At 36.7% G+C, this 26554-nt stretch overlaps 1 protein-coding gene and 1 long non-coding RNA gene across 2 annotated transcripts; both read right to left on the reverse strand.

The window, feature by feature from the left end:
- Positions 1-683: 683 nt before the first annotated feature.
- LOC122653934 lies at positions 684-1401 on the reverse strand. Its single transcript, XR_006331864.1, has 3 exons — positions 1301-1401; positions 876-951; positions 684-719 (listed from the first exon to the last, which is right to left on the reverse strand). It is a non-coding gene; the product is annotated as an uncharacterized LOC122653934 (long non-coding RNA).
- Positions 1402-9401: 8000 nt separating this feature from the next.
- LOC122656600 (putative receptor-like protein kinase At1g80870) lies at positions 9402-11705 on the reverse strand. The gene has a single exon (XM_043851194.1). It carries the CDS (start codon positions 11670-11672, stop codon positions 9582-9584), a length of 2091 nt encoding a protein of 696 aa, XP_043707129.1. The 5' UTR covers positions 11673-11705; the 3' UTR covers positions 9402-9581.
- Between the last annotated feature and the right edge of the window lie 14849 nt (positions 11706-26554).

The raw sequence follows: 26554 nt of genomic DNA on the forward strand, positions 1-26554 counted from the left end.
AGGTCAAAAAAAGATTAAGCCCTGTGGGATGAAAAATTGGGCCCAGGCCCTGTTCGGGCTCAGGGCAGGTTAAGGCGCGCTGGGGCTGGCCGGGCTTTTTTGACACCCTTGCCTGCGGGTGACCCGTTAATTTATGGGTAAAGTACATGTACCCCCTATAATGCACCCAATATTCCTCGTACCCCCTAAGGTTCTGAAAAGTCCACGTACCACCCCTGCAAATTTCACGTACCACCCCTTCTTTATCCCCCTAATTCCAGATAAGTCCAAATTGTTAAGTTTAACCGTTAAGTGCTAAAAACTTGACCATTTTACCCTTTCTTCTATGTTTATAAATTTAAAAAGACCTAATTGCCTTGACCTATTTGTTCATAATATGAAAAGACCTTTTTGTCTGAACCTAATTTGATAAGACCCTTTTACCCCCACTATTTGTTCTTAAGAACCTAACCCAACCTAATTACCAAAATGCCCTTGATAGGGCATAATTACCAAAATACCCTCATCTTCCCCGAATCTCATCTTCCCCAAAATCCATCTTCCATTTCTGAAACTTCTCTCTAACTTCTATCAAATCTTCAAAAGGGCTCTGTTCAAGTCCGGTAATGGAGAACGGAGATCAAGTCATCAAAAGGGTGCAAGGAAAGCCATCACACCTGCAAACGAAGCAAGCAAACAAAAATAGTGCGTCGAAGCACACGTTCCACCTCTTCATTCACCTAATAATAATTAATTAAGGCCACAGATTGATAAAGATTATGTTAAGAACACTTAGAGAGGAGAGGGTTTCTTCCAGAGTCCAAGTTTTTAAACCAAAACTGTAATTAGTCATAATAAAACATGATTTGATGGAGAGGGTTTCTTCTTCATCATACCACTCTTCGAACCAATGGCTCCAAGGTTGAAATAAATTTCTGGAACGATTTCAGCATCACAACTTCTCCAATTACACTGTTAAGAGATTAGAAGAAAGAAAAAAATGAAGTAAGTAATTAATCCTTCGTTTTAAGTCATTCCAAAAAAATTAAGATTCCAAAAACAGATTGCACCAAGGGTTTGTTTAGATTGCCAACAATTAAATTAATTAAACACAGTATGAGTCTATCATTTGTAGGAGAAATGAGTAAATAGAATAAGATAATGCATGAAATCAGTAGGAAACAACAAAAATCAACTTCCCTTAAAACTAAAATCTGGAAAAGTTGGGGAAGATATATTTTAAGAAAAACAAAAGTAGATATAAGGAGAAAAGAGAAGGGGATCAAATAGACTTTTCCGAGAAAGTTCGATCGATACGAACGCTGCTAAAGAAGGTGTAGTTCTAATCTTTTTGGGATCTGGCTCGTTGGGTTCGCGACGGGACTCATCAAGAAGCCTCTTAGCCGCCATTCTTTCTTACTGCGGCTACTGAGGGTGACGGTATAAGAGTTAATTAGGCGGACAAGGACGAAGATGACGACGACGGAGATGGATTTTGGGAAAGATGAGGGTATTTTGATAATTATGTCTTGGTAAGAGTATTTTAATAATTAGATTGGATTAGATTCTTAAAAACAAATAGTGGAGATAAAAGGTGTTATCAAATTAAGTTAGAACAAAAAGATCTTTTTATATTATGAACAAATAGATTAAAACAAAGATCTTTTTAAATTTATAAACATAAAAAAAAAAGAAGGTACAATGATCAAATTTTTAGTACTTAATGATTAAACTTAACTGTTTGAACTTATCTGAAATTAAGAGGATAAAGTAAAGGTGGTATGTGAAATTTATAGGAATGGTACATGAACTTTTTAGAACTACAGGGGTACAAGAAATATTGGGTACATTATAGGATACGTGTACGTTATCCTTAATTTATTGACTGAACAAATAGAAATTAGAAAAATAAAGGGTCCAAAATAATATGGGCCATGCTTTTCTGGCAGGAAAAAACCAGTGCGAAATCAGAAAATTTGGACAGCTAGGGGACAAGAAAGGCCAGTTGTGCATTGAAATAGGTTATAATTAAGCACCTATTTCAGAAACTCATAAATGAGACAATGACTCCTCAGCTTTTCTTTTACTATTTTATTTTTCACTTTTACTATTATGATGTTTCTTAAATTTAGCAAAGGGATGTATGCGTAATTTTCATTTCGAGTGATTTTCTGGGACGAAATTTTTTGGCTACATTCGTACGGTAACAGGAATGTTCCTGTTACAAGATTGACGGTCAAGCAAATAGAATCTTAAAGGTTATTTTAGAGAAAACAAAAACCTAAGAGAGAATTTAGAAAAATAATTTGCTGCTACACGTTCTTAATTTTTGCCCTCAATTTCAGAGAAAGAAATCAAGTCTCTCTCTCTTTTCGATTACGTATGGACAAAACATTGTCTTTGGATTACATTTCATAGTCTTAAAGCCCTTTACTCTCGTTTTGATTACGTATGGATAAAAGTCACAAAACATTGCCTTTGGATGACGTTTCATGATCCTAAAAACTCTTATTAATATGTTTAAAAGAAAATCATTATTATTAATATAAAAGGTCTGCTATTTTTCCAACTGTCACAAGTTATTTATTCTACCACATAGACAAATGATATATTCATCCGACTGTTAGATAGAGAGGACATGATATAGAATAACCACAAGTTAAATTTCAAAGTCTAATTCAATCAAATGTCCCATTTTATAGAATCCGAATAAGCTACCCACATGGGGACGAGTGGGGATAGATCTGACCCCTCCATAGGCATGGGTCCTACACCCTATAGGGCGGTTCTACACCTCCGTGGAGGGTTCAGATCTGTCCCCTCTTGTCCCCATGTGGGTAACAGATCTAAATTCCATTTGTATTGGCACATATCCCATGTATATCCACTCATATGTACCAATACTCTAGACAATACTATGCACTCTCCCAACTCTGAGTGGGAACACTGGAACATGCGATTTAGTTTAAAAAACCATAAAAATGGATGTCTTGGATTTATTGTGATTTATCATTAGTGATTATTATTGTCATTATCTAATTATTAAGTAAATTATTATTATTATTATAAATAGAGATAACCTATTCTTAAAATTGAACTACCAAATGGATTCCTTATTCTTGAACATTTTCAATTGATATAACCAACGATTTCAATTTCATAACTAAAAAACTATTTATTGAGTTATTTAAGAAAAACAATTTGAAATTGAAAAAAAAATAAAAAACCTAAAAAAGCCTTAATAAACTAAGGAGAAAATTTTCTTCTGCCCATCATCTTAGTGTTCACAAACCTTTATAAGATTTTAATATGTTTTCAAAATATCTTCCCAATGCCCTTTCCCGCCCTCTCCTACCCCGTGGTCCTTAGGTGGAGGAAAACATGGTACATAAACTAATGTGGTATCTTGTTTAAGTCTGATCGTGTAACATACACGCCTACATCAAATCCATTAACCTCAATTTTACATTTGACTCTATCTACACCGGCAGATTAGAACGAGGATACTTTGGTCCAATAAAATTTGGGTTACAAAGCTATATGACACCAACCGAGGTGTCGATCAGTCAGACCCAATAGAAAAAAAGGTCAATGCTTTGTGGACCAATGAAAACAAATTTATGTGTCTAACCCTTCTAAAGTCACAAGTCACAACATGACACGTCTTACCCAACAATAGAGTAATTAAAATAGAAATTCATCTAAACACTAATAATAAGCTGAGTTTCCATAATTACTTGGGGCCATCTGCCTGAGGCTCACTAGGGTCCAGAAGTTTTCGATTCGTGCGTGACGCGGGAGTCATGTACGAGCCCGGGGGATTTAATCGCCCTAAAATCAGATACCCCTCCTATCTCCAAAAAAAAAAACTGGGCTTTTTTTAAGGGAAAAAGAACTCATAATGTCAACTCCACCAAAAACAAAGTTACTCTTAAACCAAAATTAGTTTCGTAAAAGGTGTGGTTTTTAAAAGCCAAGGTCCTTGAATGTACTGGTCCTCGACATAACTACTAGTCAAGGCGAAAAGAAATTTTGGGTGTGGCATTAAAGTGCTGTTTTTTTTTAAAGAGATTAAAGTGCTTTAATGCTTTACCAAAAATAAAAGTGCTTTAGTGCTTTACAGCAATTATGTTGTTCATACATTGTAAGTCGCCTTTCATACTAGTTTTTATTGGTGTTTGGTAGCTAAGCTCTAAAATTGGGGAAGGGTTGGATGCCATTAACTTGAAATGGTCATTGAAAAATATGAGATAATAACAAAAAAAAAATCATTAATAATATCGTTAAGTTATGAAATTTATTATGGAAAGGAAATGCTAATCGGTGTTGTGCCTCAGCGTGAGCCTAGTCACAAGTACATGCCGAGGCACTACACCGGTTACCATTCTTTCTTTCAATTTATTAATTTTTTCTGAATTTTAAAAAAGGGGGAAGAGAATTGCTGCTAAGCTGTGTGACCTTATACAAGTGTGAGGGCCAATGAGAGCAATGCACGGGGGTATTCATCAAAAATGAGATTTTTCATTTCACAGGAACGAAACAATCATTTTGCTCATACTGTATCTAACACAGGTGCCACACAACTTGACAGCCATCTTTTCCCTTTTTTAAGATATGGCATAGGATACTTCTTCAAAATTTGTGTTCATAAAGTAACTAGAGCCTTTGGATCTAGAAGATGTTGTGGTGCTTTTTGTTGCTTTTGAGGTAAATGATGTTGTGACTGGTGATGGGAGAATTAGGTGCATGATGATTTTTCTTTTTGTTTTTTTCATTGTATGTTAGCTTATGGACAAGTTTCATAGCATAGTGTAGCATCATTTGTTTGGGTTTTGGTGGGAACTTCATCTCTTAAAAAGAGACTCTTCCCTTTACGGTTGATGGATGGCTTCTTGGTTTTATTATTTCTGTCCTTTAGCTTACTTTCCTAAGAAAAAGTTTCTCTTTCATCAATTTTTTAAAAAAAACAAAGAAAAATCATGAAAACGGAGAAAAAGAATAGAGTAGTATCTTGCTGCTACTATAATAACAACAACAACAACAACTTATCTTCCCCATCTACATGGGCCCTTGACCTCCAATCAACTTTATTCGAGGATAAACTTGGTACAAGGTCTATACTATGCATATCTTTCCTCACCACTTCCCTTAAGGTCATTTTAGGTTTGTCATGATTCTTTTAGTTCCTTTGATCCTTATCAAATCACTCATTTATACCGGAGCATCCAAAGGCTTCTATTGAACATGGTCATGCCACCTCAAATGTCTCTCTCGTAACTTATCATTTGTCGAAACTATTCCCAAATTTTTACCAAAAAACAAAGCTACTCCCAAATTAGCTCTAATATGATCATTTCTTACCTTATTTCTCCTAGTTTTGCCACTCATATATCTCAACTTTTCATTTCACCTTTACTAAATTTATCTATATGATGCTTCTTAACTGCCCCACACTTCGCATCATCCATCTCATCTTCTTAGTTTTGCCACTCTGTCTCATCCATCTCAACTTGGATAGGACTCGATACTCTGTGGTGTGACAAGGCATCTAGTGCACATTAGACTGTCCTGAGTCCCCAAGAACGCAGCCCAACACAAGGGCAATGTAAAGGGCTGCATGGCTGGGGCAGCAGGGCCATTGATGTGCACCAGACACCCTGCCGCGCCACAGGATCCGATTCCTCTCAACTTCCTAGTTTTGCTACTCTCTCTCTCTCTCAAGCATCGGTAGTAACTGAGGGAGATTCAGACGGGGAAGGCTATCAGGGCACAAGGGAAGAATAACAATGGGGAGACTTTGAATCACCTCTTGTGGGCATGAAAATGGACAGTTATCCTTGATTGGTGGAGCCCTGTTTGCTTCATCCTTCCTTTCCCCAACTAAAATAAGAGAGTAATTGGTGGAGCCTTGTTTGTTAAACACGGCTTTCCCAATTCTTGTTGCAATGGATCGTCATCCAAGTAGACAAACCTCTTCGGCACTTCTCAATGAAATTCAAATTCTCTTATTCTTTGCTAAGCTTCAACAGGCCCAAGGTTTCACAGTTGTTTGTTTTGACTTTTGCCTGGTTTTGGGGTTTGACATGACAAAATTTTTCTTGCACGTGGAAGGTTTTCCAAAGTTTTGGAAAAGATTCAAACCGTCCAAAAAAAATTTTTTTGTGGAAAAAATTATTAAAATTAGAAATAATAAAGGTTGACAATATTGTTTAGAAAATCCCCGTGCATATGACTAGTTCTAGCTAAGTTGGTAAATTAATTATGAGAAACCATAATATAAATCGAATTAAAATTGTTTAAATATGACTAAATATAATAGAGAAAATAAAAAATAAAAAAGCTACTAGGGCCATGGTCTCATCGTCCAAATAATTTAATTGGCATTGACGGAATGTAAAATTCTTTATCAGGGTCAGTTTCATTGTCTATTTTATATTACAAAGTATAAATTAAAATAAATAAATTGTTTATTAAATTTTTGGGAGAAAGTTCTAAGTGTGGTCTATGCCAGCACTCCCATGAGTCTATCTCTCTTCTTTCCATTTGAAAAGACACCTCTGTCCCCTTATTTTGAGGAGGAGAAAGATAGACACATGGGAATACTGACGTAGGCCACACTCCCAGACAGAAAACTACTTCCCTAAATTTTATTTGTTTTCATATAAAATATTTCGAATAAAACAAAAGTTTCTAAGTAAAATTTTACAAGTTAAAAAATCCCTATACCATCACTGTGGGGATGTTTTTCTATGGTCCTTTCACAATGTTGACACTCTCTTTTCTTGACAATGTGGAACCCCTATAAAAGTTTGCCACCTGCGAATGGTATGATGTGGAAGATTCCCCATGCTGGTACGCGCTTGGTGTAATAGAGCTCAGGTTCTCAAGAGGTGGGTTCAGCCTTTTGTTCCTTACCTTAATACCTCCCCTAATTATTTCGTTTTGTTCCTCACCTTAATACCTCCCCTAATTCTCTCCCTTTGTCCCCTAGATCCCTCTTTATAACATTTAAAAAGAAAAAGTCATAAGATTCTTCAATGCTTGATTGTCATTTTATGGGGCAATTACTCTCACTATCCTATACTTAACTATCCTATCTTAAACTTATTTTCTGAAACTACCCTTCTTTTAAACTTTTACATCTTCTTCTAACCTCATGTTTTTAAATACCTAGATTACCCTTTCTTTTCACCTAGTAACTTGTTAATCTATTTAACCTACCATTCTTCTTTTATTTTTACTATTTTTGTCATTAAAATAGTAAAAAATGAAAGCACCCACCCATTTATTCTCTCTCCTTTTTTTTTTTTTTTTTCAAATTTTCAATTTAATTAATTTTTTATTTAACATTTCATCCTCATCGTTCTTTTTTGAACAGATCGACCTGATCCTCATCGTGATCCAGTTCTTCTGCATTTCCTTCTCTGAAACTGATCCATATTTCATGGATTCTTCATCTGAAATCGCCAAGAAGGCAGAGACAATCCGATGATTGATCTTGTGCCGTTCTATTCCATGGCTGTGAGGTTGAGTAGAGATGAAGATGGTCGTGTAGAGATCAATGGTAATGGAGAGGGAGGGTTGCCTTATGCTTCTGCGAATATGAAGAGGGAGAAGAATAGTGACGACTCGAGAATCATGTGGTAGGTTAATAAAAAATAAAAAACACAAAAAGGTAAATTGAATAAAAAGAGGAAGAGAGAAGAAGTGAGGTGCTTTGAAGAGAGTCGATCTGTTCCATGGTTTTAGTGCAGGATATCAGAACGAGTATTTGTAACTTGCAAAATCGATACGATACCGATATGGTATCAACTTGTATTGACTGTATTGGACAAAATTACCCTGAATCTCCTTAAAAAATGAGTTTCTAACCATTTTACCCTTTGTCCCGTACCGTGCTATCGATACGATATCGGTGACTAGCAAAACTGGTATGTACTGCCCGATATAGGTGATACGATATCGATACTTAGAAGCATGATCTGTTTGAAGAAGAACGATGAGGATGAAATGTTTAATAAAAAATTAATTAAATAAAAAATTAAAGAAAAAAAAATGAATGGAGTAAAAAACGGGAGAGAAAAGAAGCGAGTGGGTGCTTTTATTTTTTACTATTTTAATGACAAAAATAGTAAAAAATAGAAAAAGAATGGTAGGCTAAAGGTTACGAGGTGAAATGGAATGGTAGTTTGGATATTTAAAAACATGAGGGTACAAGGAGATGTAAAAGTTTAAAAGCAAAATAGTTTCAGAAAAGAAATTTAAAATAGGATAATTTTAATAAATATAGGCTAAGTGTAGGGTAGTGATAGTAATTGCCCCTCATTTTATTTTACATGAAAAATTATTTTATTTACAATAACTACATAAGATACCACATAATCAAATTTGTATTATGCAGCCTTATCAAATGGTTGTCAGAGCCATGAATGGCATGGGTCCCTAAAATACGTAACTCATATGGATCAATCAAGGCGATAAAAATGATATGGAAGAAAAAAATTAGTTTGAAAAAGGGTAATCATTCTCCGCAAGATGGAGAATTAAGTGGATTGCTTCACTATGATTTTTTGTTAACTGCATCAGACCCTTCGGCAGTTACTTTTCCCTTTCCACATTGCTCTCTTTCTCGGATCTAGATCCTCTATCATCGCTTGCTCGTCATGCCGCGTGATTTGCAGACATGACAAGACCTGCAATTACTATCTTATCCCCATGTGTTCGGGCGTATCCAGCACCGTTGGATGCCTCCCTAGCATTGGGATCACAGAAGAGGAACCGAATCCAATCCGGATCGGGCTCCAGATCACCAAAAGCGAAGGCTTAACGTAGGGTTAGGTGATTCGAACTCCTAAAAATTAACATTTTCTTATTACTTCATGATTGCTGTTGTCAGTGCATTTACTGTCTTCCTTGGTAAAAGTACAAATCGAGAACCCAACATTTAACAATTCAGATCCTCTGTGCAGTTGCCCGACGCGACACAAACGTAGATTGAGCCGCAGGTGCAAAGATCGTTTGGGCAGGGTCAAGGCAATCTTTGCACATGACTCAGTTTGCCCCGCTCAGACCGTTACGGGGCAACACGCTACAGGCAACACGTCATAGAGGATGTGGATCCAACATTTAATGAGATTATGGATTTATGATCTTAATCCAATCTACTACTGCTCTTTCCTATCCATACCAGCCTTCAATAACAGTAGTACAGTACTGTTCAATAAATGCATAAAGCAAAGCCACAGGACTGCAGGAGCTTGGACAATCAATCAATTCCATTTCCATGTTCCCTGAAGAAGAAGGAATCAACGTTTCCAAAAAACTTGGGAAAATCAATTCCATACCCTCTCATTTCGATGTTTGATGTTTCCATATTTGCATGCCCAAGAACTCCAAAAATCAAAATATTTACATCAAAGAAATGGCAACGCAAAGAAATCAATCATCCCTCTTAATTTTTACATCAATATCTTCTTACATCACCAACCCTTAATCAACTAGCAGCACTCATCATCTTTTCCTAGTCTACATTCTCTGCATAAACTCAAATGGATTATGGATATAAGAAGAAATTTAAAGTGTACATAAAAAAAAACTAAAACTTACTCTACATCAACCTTCTTTTTTCTCCTGGATCTACTGAAGAGCTTAGAAGGAGGAGAAGGTGAAAACTCGATTGGAAGTGATGGGAGATCCACATCTCCTTTCAGAATCTTAACAATCTCACAGGCATCTGGCCTCAATTCCGGCATCTTCTGTATGCACAAGAGGCCCAAGTTTATACAAAGGCTTGCCTGGTCTTTGTTATAATTATCTTTAAATCTCTCATCTACAAGCTCTAATACATTCCCTGTTTGAGCCAATTGTCTACACCAGCTTATCAGATTGGCCTTCTCGAGAATCATGGGCGAAGAAAGAACATGTAAAGGCCTTCTACCAGAGACAATGACAAGGATCAGAACTCCTAGACTGTAGATATCAGCCTTCTCAATCAAATACCCACAACCACCATATTCTGGTGCTACATAACACACAGTACCTCTCATGCTTGTTGTACTGCTGAGCTCACGGCTGAACAGATCTCCACTCCACATATCACTACCAGTGGATTGTGTCTCCTTCTTCTTCTTCTTCTTCCAGCCCTTCCTAAAGCTGAACTCTACATTGGGATCACAGTCGTTCTGAATCTGTTCCCCAAAAGTAGTAGCTTTTCGAGGCCGAAACCTCCTACCCAGATCAAAATGTGGGATTTTGAAGCCTTTCCTGCAATTGGCTTCAAGCTTTTTTAACTTGTTTAACTTGTTGCCCTTCTTGCTAATCTCTGCAAGGTGTTCTTCTTTCCACCATTCTTGCATCCTCCTCTGTTTCTTCTTGTTCTTCCCACCCTTGTCTTCTTTCTTCTCAGACTTCTTCTTGGGAAACTGGGTTTCATTGGCATTCTCTAATTGATCTCTCTGTGTCGTAGAATTATCCATATTAATTGTTGTTCCAGGTGAGCTTTTTTCCCCTTCATCCCAATCAGGGTTTGTGGATGGACATATCTGGCTTCCAATCCACTCCATTACATAATCTTTGCTACACAATTCACCACTCCCATCCTGTCTCCACCACCAGTCCTTCCCCCATTGCTTTGTACTGGTCATCGTCGTGTCATCCATGGGCACATACGCATTGAAATTCAACTCCTTACTGTGATCAATACTGTAGAGGTCATCATCAAAATCTTCTCCACCCATATCTGTAGCGAAGACCTCCTTCCCCTTAGCATTAGGAGTCGAAGGATTTGAGCTCAAAGATTTCAAATTTAAGCTAATTCTACTATTCTTGGATGAAGAAGCCTGTAAAGCGAGAGCAAAATCTACCTCAGTAGTACTCTCTGTTGGAGTTTCTGGAGTAACTACAGCTAGATTCCCGGAAAGCTCTTGGCTTTTCCAGAGCTCCTGACTCCGACCCAATTCCTGACTAAATAATTCGACTCCAAACTCACCTTCCGATTTTAACCTCGATAGCCCAAAATCTGAAATTTTTGCCCGGTAATCCGAACTCAGAAGAACATTACTGGGCTTTATATCGCCATGGATGACCGGCGGATCACATTCCAGATGCAAAAAAGCAAGTGCCCGAGCAATGTCGATGATGATCTCAAACCGTTGGTTCCAATCCAGAATTGGAACCCCCGGTCCCTCTGCAAAAAGCGATTCTTGCAAGCTCTTGTTAGGCATATACTCATAAACTAGAAACCTCTTCTTCTTCTCAACACAGTAACCCAAGAGCGTAACCACATACGGCGATCGAAGACTCCCAAGAACCTGCAACTCGTTCTGAAACTCTCTTTCAGCTTGCAAAGAAGTTGCATCAAGTCTCTTAACTGCAACAGACTTGCCATCACGAAGAATACCTCGAAACACAGCACCCGATCCACCTTTCCCAATAGAATTACCATCGCTGAATACATTGGTTGCAGATTTGAGCTCCTTGTAAGAGAACCTCTGCAACCTCAAAGGAGCACAAGAGTCAAAAGGACTGGTGCGAGAACGATTAAACAGAAAGTACCAGAGGTAGCAGAGCAAGAACAAAATGCCAAGAAAGAGGAGAACAGAAGATGAGATAGTAATAACAAGTAAAAATGCTCTGGTCCTGAGTATCGATTCTGGATTTGGACTAGGGTTTGGATTGAAGGGCCTCGAAGGCATTTTTTGTTTTGATCACAGAAGAAGAAGGTGAAAGAAGAAAGGACTTAGTGGTGGTGGTGGTGGAGGTGGAGGAGATTTTCATCTCCATCACCGAAGTGGTGTACAAAGCTTTACAGTTAGGAAAATCGAAGCATTATTTTAATTAAATAAAATAATTACGAAATAATTAAGGTTTTATTTTTCGATAAAATAGTGGGGCCCAATGTCGAAGCTGCTTTTGACTAAAAGCAAAAGCTTGACTATGATATCTCATCTCTGATCTCTCCATCTTGAAGTAAACAAAAAGCTGTGAGAACTTTTAAGAGAAAAATAAAAATTGGAGGGAAAATGGGTAACAGTGAGGCAATGAACGGTGGTAAGTGGTAACCTTTTTTTTAATTTCAATTTTGCTATTATGCGAAGCGGTGCGTAGTGCGCACTGCTTTTTTTAAGCTTTTTCTTGCTTAGCTGTTAGCGGGCAAAAGAACATGGCGGGTCGCCATGTGGGGCAGCTCTTTTTGGGGAGCAGGTTTATGGTAGGACCCACTCACCCTTCAGAGAAGATATGGACAATGGCATAGCCCATTGCTTGATGGGCCCAGAAAGATGATGTGACCCCACTTTGCTTCATCTTCTTTAGATTACAAAAAATTGAAAAATATTGTCTATTGTTTGTAATTTGAAATGGGGTAGTGGATATTGTATTGCTTCATAACTACTGTTTGAACCCGTAGGATACACGTGAAATGGATAAGCAGACAAAGTGCCATTTGTTTGGTAGGAGAAAAGTATGGCCCACAACAACAATTGTGTGTTGGGTTGGTCTAGTTTTTTAGTTCATTTGCATTGCCAGTTTGTTAATCATGCCGAGTACTATGTATGTTGGAAGCCATGGATATAAAAGAAAAAATTATGATAGCATTAATGATGATTTAAGTCTCAATCTTTCTTTTTTTGATTTTCTTGGCTTCCAAGTATAACCTAAATTCTTTTTTAGATTCTTAGATTTTGATGAGACTTTTAAGGTTGGAGGAACAGAGTTCGGGAATTAAGGCTATACTTCTCATGAGTGTGCAAGTTTGGCCTTGTTGGTCCAAGCCCACCTTGGCCCATTTTGAGTCTGAACAGGCCTGGGCTGAAATACCCTAGTCTTGAGAGCAAGTCAAGGTTTGGAATCTCTGTTCCTGAGTCAGGGTCGAATCGGTCCAAGATTGAGGCCTTAGGCTGAGTCCAGCCCGACCTTATCTACTTCTTTTTCTTCTTTCTTATTTCTTCTCCCTTCTTCTCCCTGGCCCAGCCCTTGCATCTCCATTCCCCCTCCCTATTGTTAGGGCCAATCAAGGTCAACCCAACCCAGCCCTGAGGGCAATCAGGATTGGATTTTTTAGGCATTGAGTTAGTGTCGGGCCTTTGCGCAGCTAAGGGGACTTAGAGTTAGGCTTAAAACCCTAAGCCAACTTGACCCTGTAGCAACCCTAAGTAGTTCAAAGTTTTGCTAAACTTCTTGGATGTTTGCTTCTAAGATTCTGATAACCTCATAAGCCAACTTCTCTAGACCAAAAGTTCTAAAAGGTGAATCCAACTAGACCATAAGTTCTAAAATGTGATCCAACTAGACCAACAGTTCTATAATATTTATGAAACACGAGATACCTCAAATATAATGTTTATAATATAAAGGGAAAAAAATGTTGCTTGATTGTGTGGATCCTGAGCTCTGACATGGAGGCATGCAAAATTATCACCCCTCCTAAAATAAAAAATTCCATTCATGTTGATACTCTTGCGTGCGCTCTCATTGGCCCCCCATATTGATGCAGGGGCTACACGACCAAAGAGTGATCTCTTGCCGTAAAATAAAATACCTCTTAACTTCTTGTTGGGTATTGAACGGGGCTTTCAGTAATATTTTTTTTGGTAAAGGGCTTTCAGTATCAAAGCAAATGATACTATGTGAGTATAACAGTATGAGTTAGTATGAATAACGAAGAGTGGGATTCAAGATCCATAAAAATGAAAGAAATTATTCCTTTAGTTGATGATACCCAGAGTTGATACTTTTTTATACCTCACCACAAAAGAAAAGTTTATCCTTTCAATGAATAGTTCTGATCCAATATAAGCTATTCTTTTTGTTATTCTATCCATCTCCCTTCTTTTTAAGTAGAGAAGAGAAAAAGAAATTGATCCATAACAAAGAAGGGGAAAAAAGTTTTAATGCGAATATACCACAGCTTTACACGGAAAGGGTGGCAATGGGTAGAATGATTTTAAGCTTTAAGGCTGCAAGGGAGCCAATGTTCTAAAACACGACCAACTATAATGGTGTCAATCAAGACGCTAACGGCTAACCGGTCGACCTTGACCGAGCCTGACCGATTAGACCTAAGACCGAATCGATTAGTTGGTCTTGATCTGGCCCAATCAGACTGACTAGAACATATATGGTCAAATAAAACCCGATTGAATCTCAAATTATTGCATACTTATTGTTTGTGGTTCATTTTTCTCCACTTTTCCCCCCTTCTCTTTGGGTCAATTAATCGGTTTTGGTCCCGACTATGGGCAGAGATTATCTGAGAATGCAAACCCAATACATGATAAGTTTTAATCTTGGTAGTAGGACAAATTCAATACTCGGTCCATTTCGGTCTCGGCCCAAATAAGGTGGTGCTACCAAGGGATGTAAATGAATAGTCAAAATCTGTTTTCATATCCGTTTAGCACTATTCGAATCCATCCGAAAGCTAAATGAATACGGATACGGATAGGCTATAGCTATCCGAAAAGCTATATTTACATGTAAACGGATAAAATATCCGATCCATATCCATGTCTGTATCTATTTAGCACTATCTGAATTCGTCCGAAAGCTAAGCAGATGTGGATGCGGATATAGCACTAGCCGAGCTGAATCCGATCCGTTGACATCCCTAGGCCTACCACCTATGGCTATCCCAATAAAAAATGATTGGATCCAATTGACACACCCACTCAACCTCAGTAGGTCTGGTGGTTGGTAGTGTAAGTCAATGTGGCCTCTGTGGCACGTCAACACAGGATAAGAAATGCTACATCAACACAATATAAGAAGCAATTACTTTAATTCATATTCCATTTAGAAACACTAACCATCTTAGTGGGAATGTGCACTTCATTAAAGATAAAGTATTATTTCTTAATATTCCTTTTAGAAACTCTAACCATCTTAATGGTTGGATATGAGAATAAGTAGTATCTCTTCATATTCCTCTTTGAAATTCTAAGAACCATTTTAATGATGGAATATGAGAATATGCACTTCATTAAGCTCCATTAAAATAAAGTCCTTGATGGGAGGAATTATTGAGATTAGAGCCTTAAGGATATTGGACTCCCTGGTATTAAAAGCTATATATATAGCACACAATCTATCCATCAAAGGTGTGTGACAAAGGGAAAAAGATTGAGAGACTTAAAAATCAGAAGAAGTTCAAAGCAATAACATTCTACTTCTTTAAAGAGTCAACCAAGATCAATTGGAGAGAGATCAAGATTGATTGGATAGAGGATGGCGAATCTCGATCCTAATGGTGGAGGTATGTTCCGTGTACTCCACATTAATATCTAAGAGGTGGTATCAGAGCATGAGATTACGTCTCCTATCCATCGAATCCTTGGCATGATAATGGTTATCTGACCATAATGGTCAATTTTGATTCACCATTTCTTTTGCAGCCTTACAAAAGTCTTTGTTTAATATGTAAATCATCATTGTTGTGAAACATATGATTTTTCTATTAAAGAATCATTATTTGGATGAAATCTTTATACTACGGGTTAGGGTTATTAAAGAAGGCAGACCTTGAGGTTATCGGCCATGCCTGGCAACCATTATGACAAAGTATTGGGCGGAAGTCTTGCCTGCAATCATTGCAGTTAATCAATGGCTAAGCCATTTTTATGGAACTGTTCTGTTAGCCAAAAAAAAAAAGGATTTATTTTGCCGACATTGGCTGGCGACCAACTTTGGCAACACTGTTCAGTGACTATGGGGTTGTCATGACCATTGATTGCATGGCAGCAACATAGCAATAGCTATGATTGAGATTTGGAGTTGTTTGTAAGAAAGATGATGGGGATAGTCCCATTATTTTTATTTTAATAAAGACTTTTAGTCTTTCAAGTGATTAAGATAATTACTTATAACATGTGGCATAGTCCTATTGGATGAGAATAAAAAAATAATAATAAAATAAGAAGGTGATTTTGCATGATTGAAAACGTACTATACTGGATATGTAATTTGCAATTTCATTAAGGGTCTTCTTGTCTTTCAATGAGAAGTTAAAACTAATTGCCATATGTCAAGCTCTCATATGAGGGTGCTTTAGTAATTATGAAAAGATCAATTAGTGGGTTGTTGCGTAATTTGAAATTCTTTTGAATTCAAATTTTACTATTGTGAGCTTCCCACTACCTTGTGACTGCGAACATGTGCCAAATCGAATCGGTCCTACTTACCCGAATTTATAACCCGTTTTGGTTGATTTAACTCGGTGTTAATCAAATAATTTTGGTTCAATTCTGGAACTAGTTCAAGGTTATTCCTTTAGTTCATTAATTGATTTATATGTACAATTTTGGTTGCATAAATTTACATAAATCATTTTTAAGGAACACTTCATTGGAACAGTGGGAGTTCATATTGTGATTCTTTTGAGGTGTAATTTTATGCTCCATGCTATGATGGAACACATTAAGTTAAATTCGATGTATATATATTTCAAGGATATATGGTATGATTGACTGCATTTGATTACATTATTAATAATTGGTGAATCTTTATTTTATTTTGATGTTATAAGCATGCCGATTTATTTATTTCTTTTTTATTATGATCGACCCTAATTCCGAATTTCCTACATCATGCATACTTATAACATCATTATTGTCTTGTCTTGTGTTTATAAAATTACCATTAAGGGATTTTGTATGCCACATACTCCATCAAATCCCATAAAGACTTTTTGGTACTTTTATAAATATGAAAGACACTTTTTACAACTTATGTACAAAATAGACATGATGCCCACAGGTAGTGACTACTTTAATGCATACAAGTTGGAGTAGGATAAAATATTGATCATTAAGGCAGCTGATGCCCACAGGTAAGGTTGTCTAATGGAATATATTTTGATCTTGTCATTTAATTATTGATTAATGTTGGTTGCAACTGATGCCCACAGGTAAATTGGGACTAACATTAATTTGTGATTCTGAATATAAATATTATAATTATTCAATATAAAGAATGTTAATCATTGCAACTTACAGCCTTAGCCCACAGGCAAGCTGTAGTGAGCTTGATTAAATATCACTAAAATTGATATTGTTTGAATTTTAGTACTAGAACAATAGAAATTGTTTAGCATGCTTTATTTACTGTAGATTTTTTAATTTTGCAGTAATGGTTAACAATCAATTTTCTCTTCCTATGCTCAATGGGGATAATTATGTTGATTGAAAAAAAAAGACTGAACTTGCACTTATGTGCATGGACTATGATTTGGGTTTGCGTGAGGATAAACCTGCTCTTCTTAAAGACACTAGTACTCCAGCTAAGATATCTTACTTTAAGGATTGGGAGCGGTCTAACCGTATTTCCTTATCAATCATCAAGACTCATATTCATAAGAGCATTAAAGGTTCAATTCATGACTGTGATACAGTTAAGGAATATATGAAGGAAATTGAGGCCCAATTTGTGAGTTCAGACAAAGCCATAGCCATGACCTTAATAGGCCAGTTCAGCGCCATTAAATATAATGCAAGTAAGGGTGTGAGATCACACATCATGCACATCAGGGATATCGCAGCCTAATTGAAAACACTGAAATTGGATATTTCTGAACCTTTTCTGATATATTACATTCTGAACACTCTGCCTAAGGAGTTTGGCCCCTTTAAGATATCTTTTAACACACATAAGGATGAATGGTCATTCAATGAACTATTGACCATGTGTGTTCAAGAAGAAGAGAGATTGAAAAGGGAGTCAAAGGAGAGTGTGTATCTAACAAACACTTTTGAGAAAGGTCAATCCGACAAGTCTACTCAGAAGAAGAAAGCACGGAAGAAGCCTATGAAGAAAGAGGGCATTAAGAAAACTTTCAAGTGCTTCTTCTATAAGAAGAAAGGATACCTAAAGAAGGATTGCTCCAAATTTAAGCAGTGGATGGAGAAGAAAGGTACGCTTCAGACCTTTGTATGTTATTAGTCAAATTTTGTGAATTCTCATTATGGGAATTGGTGGATTGCTTCAGGTGCAACAATTCATGTTTTCAATTTCTTGTAGGGTTTTCTGGAGACAAGACCACCGACTCTAAGTGAGCAGCATGTCTATTCAGCTGAAGGGATGCTGTCTCAAGTTGAGGCCGTAGGGGTCTACAAACTAGTTCTGCTTTTGGATTTATTTTAGATTTAGACAAGACATTTTACATTCCATCATTTGATCGGAACCTGTTGTCGGTGCCTAGACTAGCACCATTAGGTTTTAAATTTGTTTTTGAAGGAACAGTATTTTCATTACTGAAAAACAATGTTAATGTTGGTTCTGGTACTTTAGTTAATGGATTATATTCGCTGTATTTAGATTCTACTTTTGAATGCAATTTATTGTCTAATTCTATACATATTAGAAACAAACATTGTGCTACAAATGAACAATCTTCCAAGCTTTGGCACAGGAGATTAGGACATATCTCCATTGATAGAATTAAGAGATTAATAAAGGATGGAGTCCTTGAGACTCTAGACTTTACTGATCTAGGGGTTTGTATAGATTGTATAAAGGGCAAACAAACCAACAAGTCCAAAAGAGGTGCCAAAAGAAGTTTAAAATTTTTAGAAATCATACATACTGACATTTGTGGACCTTTTCCCACATCATGCCTGAACGGAGAGAGATACTTTATCTCCATTATAGATGATTACTCTATATTCATGTATCTACCTTCTGGTTCATAAGGATGAAGCACTTGATGCTTTTAAGAACTATAAAGTAGAAGTAGAGAAACAAACTAGTAAGATGATCAAAATAGTACGTTCAGATAGGGGAGGAGAGTTTTATGGTAGGTACACAGCATCTGGTCAAAGACCTGGTCCATTTGCTCAATTCCTTCAGGAACAAGGAATTGTTCCACAATACACCATGTCAGGATCACCTGATCAAAACGGTGTTGCTGAACGAAGGAATCGAATATTAATGGACATGGTAAGAAGTATGATTAGTAATTCTAATCTTTCCTTATCCTTCTAAGGTGAAGCCCTAAAGACATCGGTCTACATCATAAATAGGGTTCCTTCTAAAGCTGTGCCTAAAACACCTTTTAAGCTTTGGAAAGGATGGAAACATAGCTTACATCATATACGTGTTTGGGGATGCCCTGTCGAGGTAAGGGTATACAACCCACAGGAAAGGAAGTTGGATTCTAAGACCATTAGTGGATATTTCATTGGGTATTCAGAACGATCCAAAGGTTACAAATTTTATTGTCCTACACACACACCCAGGATAGTTGAGTCACGCAATACTAAGTTTCTAGAGGATGACACCAACAATGGGAGCATTGAACTTAGAAATGTTGAATTTCAGAAACTTGACATTTCGTTAGAAGCTTCCACCTCTGGAGGTGATGGCACACAATTTTTACCTTTACCATTATTACCCTGTTCTACAACTGAGGTTGAGAAAGAAATTTCTCATGTGCATATACCACAGGAAGAACAGATTGTTGGTGAACTAGATGTTCATCATGAGGAAAATTTAGATGAACAACCAAGCTTGAGGCGATCCACTAGAACTAGGAAGTCAACAATTCCTTCAGATTATCAAGTATATCTACAAGAAAGTGAATTTGACCTTGGAGTTGATGTGGATCCAATATCATTTTCACAAGCCATGAACAGCCAAAATTCTATCTTATGATACAATGCCATAAAGGATGAGATGAAATCAATGGCAAAGAATCATGTATGAGAGCTCGTTGAGTTGCTTAAAGAATCTTCAACTGTTGGCTGTAAATGGGTTTTTAAAACCAAAAGGGATTCCAAAGGTAACATTGAACAATATAAGGCTCGCCTTGTGGCAAAAGGGTTTAATCAAAAGGAAGATATTGATTATAAAGAAACCTTTTCTCCTGTATCAAGGAAGGATTTAATGCGTATTGTCATGGCCTTGGTTACTCATTACGATCTAGAGTTACACCAAATGGATGTCAAGACTGCGTTCTTGAATGGAGAATTGATAGAAGAGGTATATATGGAACAACCTGAAGGATTTATATTGTATAAGGGAGATCACCTTGTATGTAAATTAAATAGGTCCATATATGGTTTGAAACAAGCTTCCAGATAATGGTACCTAAAGTTTGATCACACAATTACTTCATTCGGGTTTGTTGAAAATCGTACTGATCAATATATCTACATAAAGTTTAAGGGAAGTCGTTTCATCACATTAGTATTATATGTGGATGATATTTTATTAGCAAGTAGTGATCTTGGGTTACTACATGAGACAAAATAGTTTCTGACTTGAAACTTTGAAATGAAGGACATGGGTGAAGCCTTCTATGTCTTAGACATAGAAATTTACCGAGGTAGGTCCAATAAGACTTTAGGACTGTCTCAGAGAGCCTATATCGATAAGGTTTTAGATCGATTTAGAATGATGGACTCTAAACCAAGTGTAGCACCAATACTAAAGGTGACGGACTTAGTCTGGAACAGTGTCCGACGAGTGACTTGAAGCAACAACAAATGCAGAAAATTCTCTATGCATCTGCAATAGGCAGTTTAATGTATGCTCAGGTCTGTACCAGACCTGACATTGCCTATGCAGTGGGAGTACTAGGAACATTCCAAAAGAATCCAGGAATGCCACATTGGACAGCAACTAAAAAGGTATTAAGATACTTGAAAGGAACCAAAAATCATATGCTTACATATAAGCGAGTTGATGATTTGGAACTAGTTGGCTACTCGGACTCAGATTATGCTAGATATGGTGATACAAGAAGATCTACATCGGGATATATTTTTCTACTAGCTTCTGGTGCAGTTTCCTGGAGAAGCGTCAAGCAACCTAAGACAGCTTCTTCCACTATGGAAGCGGAAGTAGTGGCATGCTATGAGGCAGTCTCTCATGCATCTTGGTTGAGGCAATTCGTCACAGACTTGAAAGTTATACCCTCTATTGAAAGGCCTATTCGGGTATTTTGTGACAACACTGCGGCAGTGAAGTTTTCCAACAACACTTGCTCAATAAGCCGCTGTTGACATATTGAGATCAAGTATTTTGTTGTCAAGGAAGATGTTCGGGATCAACGAGTAGCAATTGATCATATTGGCACTAAGGACATAATTGCTGATCCCTTGACTAAAGGGCTTGTACCTAAAGTTTTTATTGACCATGTGGGTCGTATGGGATTATATAGTTCCTTGAGTGTCATGAATCAAGTTTAAACTGTGTTAATGTATACATTTCACTTTTCAAGTTATGACTTGTGGACCACAGTTTTGATTCCGGAATTCATAAAAATTCTCTACCAATTTTTATTAATATCATTACTATTTAATTAGTGTACACTCTAAATTGAAGTAATGATTGATGCTCATTAAGTTTATAGGGGCAATTTTGATGGATTTAGAATTAATCATTAGGTTAATTTATAAAGTTTGATATACTACATTAAGGTTTGATCTAAGAAGGACAATTCATAGTGATACATGGAAGGAAGTGTTCTTTGTATGAACATGTACCGCCATGATTCATGGATTGAAATTCTCATTTCAAATGTTTGTTGCTCCCAGGGATAAAGTTCGGCATGACCATGCATTGAATTGAACTTTTATCAATTAGCTTGGCATTTTGCACGTGGCACTAAAGGCCAAGTGGGAAAATGTAAGCCAATGTGGCTTCTGTGCCATGTCAGCACGGGATAAGAAATGCCACATCAGCACAATATAAGAAGTAATTACTTTAATTCACATTCCATTTAGAAACACTAACCATCTTAGTGGGAATGTGCACTTCATTAAAGATAAAGTATTATTTCTTAATATTCCTTTTAGAAACTCTAACCATCTTAATGGTTGGATATGGGAATAAGTAGTATCTCTTCATATTCTTCTTTGAAATTCTAAGAACCATTTTAATGATGGATTATGGGAATATGCACTTCATTAAGCTCCATTAAGATAAAGTCCTTGATGGGAGAAATTATTGAGATGAGAGCCTTAAGGAGATTGGACTCTCTGGTTTTAAAAGCTATATATATATATATAACACAATCTATCCATCAAAGGTGTGTAAAAAAGGGAAAAAGATTGAAAGACTTTTAAAAACCAGAAAAAGTTCAAAGCAACAACATTCTACTTCTTCAAAGAGTCAACCAAGATCGATTGGAGAGAGATCAAGATTGATTGGATAGAAGATGGCGAATCTCGGTCCTAATGGTGGAGGTATGTTCCGTGTACTCCACCTTAATATCTAAGAGATAGATCATTGGTTCATTGCCCGAGAGGTCTTTTGGGTGACAATTTCAGTGTCTACAGTCTACACCACCCAAGCGGTGATGTATCAATATGTTTTTACCAGGAAAAAAAAAGATGTACCAATATGGATGCTTTAGATAGGTCATACAATATAAGTTCAATTAATCACATTGCAAGATCTAATTGGATTGGGAATTCTTACTTATTCGGTGTTTTTTTGTGAAGCTGATCCATTGGACTTTGTAGGATGACTTATACAACTGAAATAGGACCAAGAAGACAGATCCAAGTGGTGATATACCAATCTAGATGCTTCAAATGAGTGATACGATAGAAATTCGTCCATATTAAAACGTCTGATTGGATCGAAGAAATTTATCCATTTTGGAATATTTGGTCAGATCAAACATTATTAGTCATTTTCTTATCCGGATTTAGTGGACCATGTAGGGTTACCTCTACAAGCAGAATAGAGTCCAGGAAGAATGAACCAATTGGTGATATATTAATCTGGAATAAGGGTGTCAAAATCAAATCGAAACCCTTTACCAAAATCGAATCAAGTCGTTTACATCAAAACCGTGAAACTAGAAAGTTACATGATTAGCTACTTTTGGGTTTTCATTTGCAAAACTGTTCACCCTATGTTTGAGTTAACAAAAATAGGCAAAAACAAGTTAACGTTTACAAAACTGGACAAAATAGTGTCTCTCCCTCCCACATTAACTTTTTTAGACATTTTTACCCCTATCATTGCCTTCTCACTCAAGCATCCTCCGTTCCCTGAAACCCTACGTACCCTTGTCCCAGCCATCGCCATTCTCTGCTATCCCAAGTAACAGAGGAAAAAAAAAGAGATTTTTTCAGAGGGGAACTGTCGAAGAAGGAAGGAGAGTCTTTGTTTTGTCTAGTTTTGTAAAACTAAATTTGTTTTTGTCTATTTTTGTTAACTCAAACATAGGGTGGACAGTTTTGTAAATGAAAACCCAAAAGTAGCTAATCATGTAATTTTCCCTTTAATAAATGGTTCGATTTTGCTTCTAAAATTGAGATCGTTTAGTTAAATGGTTTAAACCGATGGTAAACCGTTTAAATCGAAACAAATATTAGTACTATGTATTGGCAAAAATTAAGAATTAATGGTATAGTAAATTATTTAAAGAAAACATATAAGAATTCAATTAATACTTCTATTTTAATAAAAAAAAATTAAAATACATGTAATGGAAATTAGCTCACATTTGAATAAAAAAAAGTTTAAAATAACTGATAAAACCGATTAAACCATAAACGGTTTCGGTTTCAACGTGAAACCTTTTATTAAACGGTTTGATTTTGGGTTCACCTAAAAAACTTGCACCGAACTGAATCGAACTATTTACACCAAAACTAAACCATTTAACATTCTTAATCTGGATTCACCAGATGGGTCATACCATATAAATTTGTCACTTATTGGAAGATTTAATCAAATAAAAAATTCTTGCTCAATCAATTTTGAAGTGTGAATCCTTGACTAGAATCCTTAATTACATATTGGGCTGATGTTCTCTGTGCCGCAGCACAGCCTGCTTCCAGACACATGAGCCATCCATTCAAGGGGATAGGGTGATCATTTCGCCCACCCCCATGGCCCCATGTGTCCAAGCACAGCCTGCACCTCCAGCACAGAGAACATTTGGCCTTAAATATTTTTGTCACCAGAAAAACAATAAAAAGAGAATTAATAGATTTGCCATTGAGACTAGAATCTTAAATTACAGATTCAGTCATGGTATTCTCCTTGTGGTTGATTTGCTTTTGGATTTTACCCACAAGGAATTAATACAAACCCAGACGATCCACCTTTGTCCAGCAACGCTACGTTGAATGATCTTTTCAAATTGTCTCATGTCATATTGTTGCATAATACTAGTGTTTCCATTCTCACTTAACTCACAATCCATCTTGGTGCAGTTCAACTATTGAAAGAGAAGAGCATACAGACGTTGTGGGAAGGAAGGGGAAGCAATGATGAATGAAGAGATTTGTCCAAGGGGTTTAAGAATTGCCTAGGGAACCATCAACTTTGGAAAGTGAATAGTCATAGTTAAGGAAAGAGGTATCCCGCGAGGATCATTATCTACTTCATTTTTCTGTCCGATCCATTTCTCCAGATTCCTCTAATAAGAGAGAGAGGGTTGGAAATGACCACCCTCCCCCCTGCTCGAATGAGATCCACTCCCCCTATTTAGAAGAACTTGAGGATAGGGATCGGACAGAAAATAAAGCAGATAATTTTCCATCCTGCGAGATCCAAATCTATATGATTTTGATCGACCATCTCGACCCTCCGATTGACTGCCATTACAGAGGCAATCTTAATAAATCTCTCAATATGCACTTTGCAGTACTAACAAAATCTATTGAGCTTAGTAAATTAGGAGAATAACTCGAGACTTCCTTTTGGCATATCCTAATAATGGTGGAGTGATTAAAATCCATTTTTTCAACTCTTAGTGAGAGATCACTTTTTACATACCAAATTTCCACACATGATGTGCAACCCTCAGCTTATACTTAATTAAAATTTATCAATCGTATCAAAATTCATTTAAGATGGATCCATCCAAATACACTCATAATATGTAATTCAATTTTTGACCATTCAAGACAAAATTTCACATGGTCAACACACATTCAACATAAGAATGTATTCATTCCACATGTGCTAGAACTTACTTTCTAGCCCACCATGAGCATGCTCACTTTAGAGCCATGTTCAAAAGAGCTTCTCTGCTCAATTGGAGTGGGATATGTTCTCAACACCAACCCTTCCCCACAAACACCTATTCATTTCAGTATAATTGTTGTCATGCACATCGTGGGAATTTTGGCTTACATACCTTGCACCTTTGTAGCTGACTTTTGAAATTTTTTTTTTTTGGGTATGAAGAGACTTATTTATTAAAGTGTATGAAATGTATGGTATTCGAATTACATATATCAGATATCCAAGGAGTGGATATGGGCCAAGACGTCCTACATGCAACGGACAATGCCCTCCTAGACTGGGAGTCAATCACGCTGTTAATCTCCCTGGGACTTTTGAATCTAACCTTTGCTTGATATTGTTTCTTGGAGGCCTCCAATTTTGGTTTGGATAAGCTTTTTTTTTTTTTTTTTTGCTCTTGAGGAATTTGCATAACTCTTCACAAAATGCAAGCTTGGCCTTTTGGTATCCATTTCAGCTTGGGTCCTTGCCAGTTAGATTTCAAAGGGCATTGAACTTTTATGTGTTCCTTTGTTCCACAACCATAACAGGTAATATGAGGCTAAACATGAGCCTTTTTCCAAGGTGCTTTTGGCTTATCATTATATCCCAGTTCAAATGTATTAGGGGCTGCTTTTCATTGACCCAACTTTGTTTCTAGGGTCTTGGTTCCATTGGAAAACTTCTCAACTAAGGATTTCAAATCCTCAACTTTTAAACTCAAGGACTCATGTCATTGTCCTTTTTGAGGGATTCATTCTCATTTTTCAATGTATATATGGTCCTTTTTAGATCTCTATTTTCTCATTGCTTTTCTAGCAGCATGGTTCTTCATATACTTGGATAGGTCATTATAAGCAGAATTCTCATTTTCAACCTCTTCATTACTTGGAGGTTCTATAATTCCATAGATTGCCATTTGGCACACCTCATTTGGGTCCTCATTTCTGACTCACTATCCTCTAAATCATCCCACTTAGTAGTCTTCGTTTGGTTGCAAGGGGAATTAAGGGGAAGGGAAGTGAAATTTTCATATTTAAAAAAGAGTCATTATCCCATGTGACAATATCACTAATTCCAAACCATTGCATATTTGGTTATTAAATTTCACTTTACTTTGCATCCAATTCCCTTTTGTTTAGAATGTAAAATAAATATTACATGTAAAATGGAGTAATGATTACAAAATAAAGTTTTTCTTTTAGGTTTGAAAATTTTCTCTTCCCTTCCCTTTGATTCTCCTTGCAACCAAACGGAACCGTAGGCTAGAGTTATTCGGCTTATTTATGCTCATAAAATTTCTAAATTTTCTAGTCAAAGTAACCTTTTCTTCATTAAGATCATATGAGTCAATATCTTCTGAGGACGGGGCTTTAAGAGCAAGAATCTTGCTGATAGGGGATCTTCACTCGGCTTTAAGACTGGCTCATGTGTGATTAGTACCGATAAGCTCATCCATTTTTAAGATACTCAAATCATGAGCTACTTCAAGGCATCTCCAAATATCTTTGGCAGTTCTGTAGATACGAACACAACTATACTCATCAGGCACTATTGTACAATACAGGAGATTCATGACATTGGAATTTAGTCGTCCATTCTTTCTTTGATC

Source organism: Telopea speciosissima, chromosome 3 (assembly GCF_018873765.1).
Source record: "Telopea speciosissima isolate NSW1024214 ecotype Mountain lineage chromosome 3, Tspe_v1, whole genome shotgun sequence".
NCBI lineage: Eukaryota > Viridiplantae > Streptophyta > Magnoliopsida > Proteales > Proteaceae > Telopea > Telopea speciosissima.

Coding starts and splice junctions, on each gene's coding strand:
- LOC122656600 (XM_043851194.1), bottom strand. CDS start 11,672: ATGCCTTCGAGGCCCTTCAATCCAAACCCTAGTCCAAATCCAGAATCG.